The sequence below is a fragment of the Mustela erminea genome, chromosome 18, assembly GCF_009829155.1.
Source record: "Mustela erminea isolate mMusErm1 chromosome 18, mMusErm1.Pri, whole genome shotgun sequence".
In the NCBI taxonomy this organism is placed as follows: Eukaryota; Metazoa; Chordata; class Mammalia; order Carnivora; family Mustelidae; genus Mustela; species Mustela erminea.
In genome coordinates, this window is record NC_045631.1 from 28,037,217 (window position 1) to 28,045,187 (window position 7,971).

Sequence of the window (7,971 nt, forward strand, 5' to 3'; positions counted from 1 at the left end):
GAGGCAGGCAGAGAGAGAGGGGGAGAAGCAGGCTCCCCGCTGAGCAGAGAGCCCGATGCAGGACTCCATCCCAGGACCCTGGGATCACGACCCAAGCTGAAGGCAGAGGCTTCAACCCACTGAGCCACCCAGGCGCCCCATGGGCTAAAATATTTTCAATAATACTTTCTCTGTAAGGTTTTCAAATCTCTACCTGTTAAAGTAACAAAGTTGAATGCTGTTTCCTTTGGCATGCTATGACCACAGGGAAGGAGGAAGACCTTTTAAATGGAGAATGTCATGTTTTCAATGAAAATGTCTACGTGGTATTTTCATTAGTAAGAAAGAAACTGGTACTTGTATAAAGAAATTTGGAAACACTTTGCTGAGATGTTGGAACTCTGGAAGTATCCAAAAAAGGGAATATCCCCATGTTTCTAAGTCTTCACTTCTTTTTTTTTTTTTTAAGCTTTTATTTATTTGAGAGAGCAAGAAAGAGCAAGCACCCAAGCAGGGGGTGGGGCCGAGGGAGAGGGAGAGGGAGAAGCAGATATCCTGCTGAGCAGAGAGCCTGAGGTGGGGATCAATCCCAGGACTCTGGGATCATCACCTGAGCCAAAGGCAGATGCTTAACCAACTGAGCTAACCCAGCTGCCCATCTAAGTCTTCCCTTCTTTATGCCAAAAAGTATTCACTAGTGCCACCTGGGTGGCTCAGTCACTGGGCATCTGCCTTCCGCTCAGGTCATGATCCTAGGATCCTAGGATCCAGCCCTGCCTCGGGCTCCCTGCTCATGGGGAGCATGCGTCTCCCTCTCCCACTCCCTTTGCTTGTGTTCCCTTTCTTGCCGTGTCTCTATCAAATAAATAAATAAAATATTAGAAAATTTAAAAAAAGGATTCACTAAATACCAGCTAAACTTTCACCACACAATTTGAAGCTAAGAAATTGCAATTCTGCATTTTTTTTTAATTTTATTTTTTTTTTTTTAAGATTTTATTTATTTATTTATTTGCCAGAGAGAAAGAGAGAGACAGCATAAGCAGGGGGAACAGAGGGAGAAGCGGGCTTCCCATCAAGCAGGGAGCCCAATGCGGGGTTTGATCCTAAGACCCTGGGATCAGGACAAGAGCTGAATGCTGATGCCTAATGACTGAGCCACCCAGGAGCTCCTGCAGTTCTCCATTTAATTGAAGTGGATGCTTTGAACCACAAGAGGGAGCTACTGTCAAATGCTAGACTATGAACTTTTTCACTATTTTCTTCTGTAACAGTTAAGATTTTTCCACTTGAAGAAGCTATTTAAAAATAAACATCAGATTTTGTTAATAAACGTAAATCATGCTTAAGTACAAAAATAAGTAAATTTTTGCTTTTCTTAAATTTTCTAGGCATCAGAAAATCAGGTCACTTTTTCTTTTAGATCTTGAAATGCAAGAGCAGAAACTGACTATATTCAACTAGTGCTTTCAGATTACTTATAGTATTTAGCTAGGATGGAAGATGTTATGCTTGTCAGAAAAAAGGGGTAAGAGCTTTCATTAAGGGGCACCTAGGGCGCCTGGGTGGCCCAGAGGGTTAAGTCTCTGCTTTCTGCTTGGGTCATGATCTCAGGGTCCTGGGATCAAGCCCCACATCGGGTTCTCTGCTCAGCGGGGAGCCTGCTTCCCCCTCTCTCTCTGCCTGCCTCTCTGCCTACTTGTGACCTCTCTCTCTGTGTCAAATAAATAAAGAAAATCTTTAAAAAAAAAAAACTTTCTAAAAAAAAATTAAGAGATGCTCAGTGGGTTAAGCCTCTGCCTTCAACTCAGGTCATGATCTCAGGGTCCTGGGATCGAGTCCCACATTGGGCTCTGATCAGCAGTGAGCCTGCTTCCCCCTCTCTCTCTGCCTGCCTCTCTGCCTACTTGTGATTTCTCTGTCTGTCAAATATATAAAATCTTAAAAAAAAAAAAGAGCTTTCATTAAAATTTCACGAAGTTGAGAAAATTACCACCAAGGAAATACTGTCCTTGATGAAATTGACACATACAGATGTGGGTTTCACTGAGAAGAACAAAACACACTTGGAAATTGGCAACTGAACTTGAGAGTAATTGTGTATTTCAATAAAATACGTCACATGCAGTGTATTAACAAATGTCAAATGGGAAACAAATAGGAATATTTGTCCCTTCTGCCAAATCTACCAGTGGTGATTTATTTTTATATGGAAAAATGACAGTTCACATCTTCACTGGTTTCTTCCTTTTCTTTCCATATGGAAATGATTACTTTTTTGCTGTTTTTCTTATCAACTGTTGCTATGATTTAAAATACTGAGCCATATCTTATTTCTAAGGAATGTAAGAAGTGGTCTGTTCAGCCACTAAAAGGCACACCCCTCTGCTGCATTTTGTTAACCCAAGTATACTTGAAAAATAATCAGATAATGATTTTTACAAAATAAAGTTAAGGGGCGCTTGGGTGGCTAAGTGAGTTAAAGCCTCTGCCTTCGGCTCAGGTCATGATCTCAGGGTCCTGGGATCGAGTCCCGCATCGGGCTCTCTGCTCAGCAGGGAGCCAGCTTCCTCCTCTCTCTCTCTCTGCCTACTTGTGATCTGTCTGTCAAATAAATAAATAAATAAAAATCTCTTTAAAAATAAATAAATAAAGTTAAAAGTAATGGTTTTTACACTGAAAACATCCAAAGCCTGAAACAGTTTCCCAAACCGAACCAGCATTAATGAAGATCTGGAGCTCACCAATCATAAGCTGATTTTGAGGAACCTGCTACAAGTGAAGCTTAAAGAAAGTCATAAGATTAATCACTCTATATTTAAGGAAGTAATTCATGAGGTACCAACGGGCATGAGGGTGAATATTCGAAAAAAGCCAAAGGTAGACACAGCTCTTGGTCTATTCACTTATATGAGTAGAGCTTTTCTTTTATGATCCATTACTGCATTATTTGATGTGTGTGAATACTCAAATATTTTCAGACTTGTCTTAAACATTTACATGGAAAAAAATTCTTTTTGGTCTATTTGGAGTAACATAAAATTTTTGCTAATAGACTTGTGATTTAACTTCAACACAAAGAAGGTGATGCCAAAACTTCAAGATAGAGGATGTCACTGGAAATGTATTTTGCGTAGAGAAAATTACCTGTCAGCAGATCAGCCAGGACAACATTAGGATCATAACTTCCTGGGCATAGAGATCCAGAGGGTTTGAACTTGTAATATCTTAGATTACTGGGTAACTGGAGTACTACGTTGTCACTCACATTTCTCCCACAGAGCCTGCACACACCCCCTGTAGGCAGGAAGGAAGTGTAAATTCAAACTGCTGCTTATTTTCAAGGCTTTTTCACTCCTTCATTTGTGCTTTTGTCAAGAGTTCTTTAAGCTGTAGAACCTGTTTATCCCCATTCATTCCCTCTTGCTTCTAGCTTTGCTCCTGCCAACACGATCCAGTCAATCATAAACATCTTTCTCCTTTACTTAACCTGTCACTTAGACTTTCGCCAGCGTATCCACAGTTCACTGTTCTCAGGCCATTCATTCATTCAACCAGTATCTACTCAGTGCCAGGCATTGAATTGGATGGTAAGGATGTAGAGGTTAATACCACATGGTCAAAATGAAGAAGCTTACAATGTAGCTAAGTTTCTTTGAATGTCTTGATGCTCCAGTCCTAGCTTCCTAATTATTCTTACTATTTTTCCCATGTTCCACTTTTTTACAGGAAAGATGTAGTACAGGGAACAACGAACTGGGAGCTCTAGTCTGGGCTTTAAATTGGTCTGAAAGGCCTCCTCCCTGGCTCTGGGGACTACTCTGCATGGTACATACCAATGATTCTTCTGACCACCATGTTTATCACACTTGAATTCCTGTCCAAAATTTTGTTTTAAAACATGCTCCATATGTTCCTATCACAGTAGTCTCTCCCATGAGCCTAAGGTTTGGCAGTCAACCCTTTCTTGTTCTTCAACCTACCTACCAAATATGGCTTTACTCACTAACTTGTCATTTTTGGCAAATAACCAGTAATTTAAGAGATGTCTGCTCATCTTTATCCATCACACTGTTTCCTATGGATTTTAGGGATATGAGCTAAAAAATCTGGCTCTACATATTTAACTAAATAACTTCCTGGGGTGCCTTGGTGGCTCAGCTGTTAAGCATCTGCCTTTAACTCAGGTCATGATCCCAGGGTCCTGGGATCAAGCCCCACATCAGGCTCCCTGGTCAGCGGAGTCTGCTTCTCCCTCTCTGACTCTCCCTGCTTGTGTTCCCTCTCTCACTATCTCGTTCACTCTCTGTCAAATAAACAAAATCTTTAAAATAAATAAATAGGGGCGCCTGGGTGGTTCAGTGGGTTAAAGCCTCTGCCTTCAACTCAGGTCATGATCCCAGGGTCCTGGGATGGAGCCCTGCATCGGGCTCTCTGCTCAGCAGGGAGCCTGCTTTCCTTCCTCTCTCTCTGCCTGCCGCTCTGCCTACTTGTGAACTCTGTCTGTCAAATAAATTAAAAAATAATAATAATTTAAGATAAACAATGTAAATATCTCCATTTTCTGGGCAACACAGTGTGGAGTCAGTGTTGTAGAAGATAAGGCATTTAATGCAGAAGAGGGAAAAGATAGAAAATCCTGATCACTGAGATCCCAGGGAGGCAGTGACATAGGAAGAGATGAAAAGGAAGGTTGGTGATGCCCCCCACCCCCCGCAACCCGCAACCCTCAAGAACTGCTTACAAAGAAAGAATAGCTTACAAGCATTTTCTGAAAAAGACTTGATGGTTTCTGAATTTAGACCTTACCTAAAGTAATGAAAAATCTAATAGCTTACAAGAATAGCTTAAAAAGAAACAGTAAGCCAAATAAAGTGTCACTTAGCAAATAATCCTCTTACCTGAATTTATCTCCTTTGCTCATGACGGAACCAGTAAGATGAATACTTTCATAGTTTGTCTAATTATCTACATGGGGAGTACACAGAAATGCAAAGATTCTGTACCTGTGCTGTCCAGTAAGGTAGCCATTAGCCACATGCAGCTAGCACTGTAAGTATAAAATACACATTGGATTTTGAAGACAGCATGAATAAAAGAATGTACAATATAAATATTTTTGATTGTTCAAATGATATTGTGGACATATTGAGTTAAACTCTTCAAATTGGTGTACTTGCTTTTTACATTCTAAAATATACCTACTAAAGTTTTTAAATTAGATATATGGCTTGAATTATATTTCTGTTGAACAGGGATATTCTAGACATTTCAGGAGCAAAGGCCTGGGAACTATAGAAAAGGGAGCTGAACAAACTTGTCCTTATTAGGTGAAGGGTCATGGGAACATAATAGTAAGAAACATGACATAAGGCAAAAGATGGGAGTTTCCTTTTCGGGGAAAAAAAAAAAAAAGGACTTTGCTTAAGTTCAGCTCATGTGAACTGTATGAAAAAGGCAGGATGTGAGCTTAACTCAACAAACATTCATTAACCACCCGCAAGGAAAGACAGCACTAGGAGAGGCAGATTTTGAAAATGAGTTAAACCTGGCCTCTGTCCTTAAGGAGTTTACCATTTGATATATTCTTTGTTGCAAAGCATATGCCTAGCTCATGGTAGAGTTTATAGATTAATACACATGTCTAAAAAACTATGGAAGAGACAAAAAACTGCAAAACTAGAGGCACAAAGTAAAGCCCATTAAAGCTCACTTATTATCAACAGATCTCGTAGCAGATAAAACTGAGGACCTGGAAATACAAACATAATTAAAAATATTTGGTCTTGGGGTGCCTGGATGGCTTAGTCAGTTAAGCATCTGCCTTCAGCTCAGGTCATGATCCCAAGGGCCTGGAACTGAGCCCCACATGGGGCTCCCTACTCAGTGGGGAGACTGCTTGTCCCTCTGCCTATGCCACGCACCATCCTCCTCCCCATATTCTCTCTCTCTTGCTCTCAAATAAAATCTTCAAAACGGTTTTTTTGGTCTCTGACCCATCTTATACAATTAAGAGCCATCTAGGGCAATACAAACTCAATATACTGAGAATGAAGAAATGTCTTTGTTTCTAAGTCCTTGCCTAAAATCTAAAGCCCTAGTCCTGGAATTCCAAGCCTTCTGAAGTTAAGCACTCCCACTGTTCCCTTTACACATGCGGCAGTAAGCCAAGACAAACAGAAATGGCTGTTAAATGTTACGAAAAACACACGGATTTGTTTAATTTTGTTCAGTAAGGACAGGGACGGAGCAGTCTAACACTGACCTGAAGATACAAATAAGAGACGTGAACCAGTGATTCTGGCTGCCCCTGCTTTGCCCCCACTGCCAGACAAAGGAGAATGGGAAGCTCAGAGCATTTTTGAGCAGTCCTGAAAGGATACACACTAAACTTCATAGTAATTTTCTCTGGGGGAGTATCTTTCTCAGGTTTCCTTTTTATGCTATGCATTTCTTTTGCTTGCCTTTTTTTTTTTTTTTTTTTTTTTTTTTTTTAGATTTTATTTATTTATTTGACAGAGAGAGATCACAAGTAGGGAGAGAGGCAGGCAGAGAGAGAGGAGGAAGCAGGCTCCCTGCTGAGCAGAAAGCCCGATGTGGGACTCGATCCCAGGACCCTGAGATCATGACCTGAGCCGAAGGCAGCGGCCCAACCCACTGAGCCACCCAGGCTTGCCTTTTAAAAAGCAAACTCTTGCCCAGTCACTGAGCCGCCGCCGAGGACTCAGCAGCCTCCCCCTTGAGCCCCCTCGCTTCCCGACGCTCCGTCCCCCCCGCCCGCCTTCTCCCGCCGCCGCCGCCTTCCGCAGGCCGTTTCCACCGAGGAAAAGGAATCGTATCGTATGTCCGCTATCCAGAACCTCCACTCTTTCGACCCCTTTGCTGATGCAAGTAAGGGTGATGATCTGCTTCCTGCTGGCACTGAGGATTATATCCATATAAGAATTCAACAGAGAAACGGCAGGAAGACCCTTACTACTGTCCAAGGGATCGCTGATGATTACGATAAAAAGAAACTAGTGAAGGCGTTTAAGAAGAAATTTGCCTGCAATGGTACTGTAATTGAGCATCCAGAATATGGAGAAGTAATTCAGCTACAGGGTGACCAGCGCAAGAACATATGCCAGTTCCTGGTGGAGATTGGACTGGCTAAGGACGACCAGCTGAAGGTTCATGGGTTTTAAGTGCTTTTGGCTCACTGAAGCTTAAGTGAGGATTTCCTTGCAATGAGTAGAATTTCCCTTCTGTCCCTTGTCACAAGTTTAAAAACCTCACAGCTTGTATAATGTAACCATTTGGGGTCTGCTTTTAACTTGGACTAGTGTAACTCCTTCATGCAATAAACTGAAAAGAGCCATGCTGTCTAGTCTTGAAGTCCCTCATTTAAACAGAGGTCAAGCAGTAGGCGCCTGGCAGTGTCCGGCCTGAAACCAAGCAGTAACGTGAGGTTTCAGTCCAGCACAGAGCCCCAAGATCACAGATGGCTATGTCTGGCCGGAAGCTCCTCGGCTCTCCCTCTTCAGAGTTCCCTGCCCTAAGAGAATGTCACTACCTGAACAGTCCACGGTGAAGCTGAGAGGACAGGATGGGGTAAGACGGCAACCGCAGCTGTGCTGCTACAGGGAGTCACCGGTAGTCAAAGCTCGATCCCTGGTGTCTACAACCTGACCAGGTGGGCAGAGCTTAGGGCAGCCACCTTCCCTCTAGTGAAGCGTCCTAGGACATCTGACTTGCCACCAGGTCTTTTTGACCAGACATATCCTAGCTAATGGATGTCCAAACACCAGAATGTGAGGCCAACCTTCTATCTGAGTTAAACTTTTGACAAGGGAACAAACTTCAAGTTGATGTGTCAGTCACGTAGCTAGCTGTAGAGCTTGCAACTTACTAGTGACAGCTGCCCAATGCCATGTGAAGTAACAGACTGGTTTTTGGTTTATTTCTTCCTTCAGTTTTAATGTTATGTAATGTATTTAAACCCTTATTTAAATA

General features: G+C 42.2%; 1 protein-coding gene across 1 annotated transcript; it reads left to right on the forward strand.

The window, feature by feature from the left end:
- Positions 1-6,676: 6,676 nt before the first annotated feature.
- Positions 6,677-7,340, forward strand: LOC116578479 (eukaryotic translation initiation factor 1). The gene has a single exon (XM_032322857.1). The coding sequence runs from the start codon at positions 6,822-6,824 to the stop codon at positions 7,161-7,163; it is 342 nt and encodes a 113-aa protein (XP_032178748.1). The 5' UTR covers positions 6,677-6,821; the 3' UTR covers positions 7,164-7,340.
- The last annotated feature ends 631 nt before the right edge of the window (positions 7,341-7,971 follow it).

What these genes read in the sequence shown, in the direction of transcription:
- LOC116578479 (XM_032322857.1), top strand. Translation starts at nt 6,822, where the DNA reads ATGTCCGCTATCCAGAACCTCCACTCTTTCGACCCCTTTGCTGATGCA.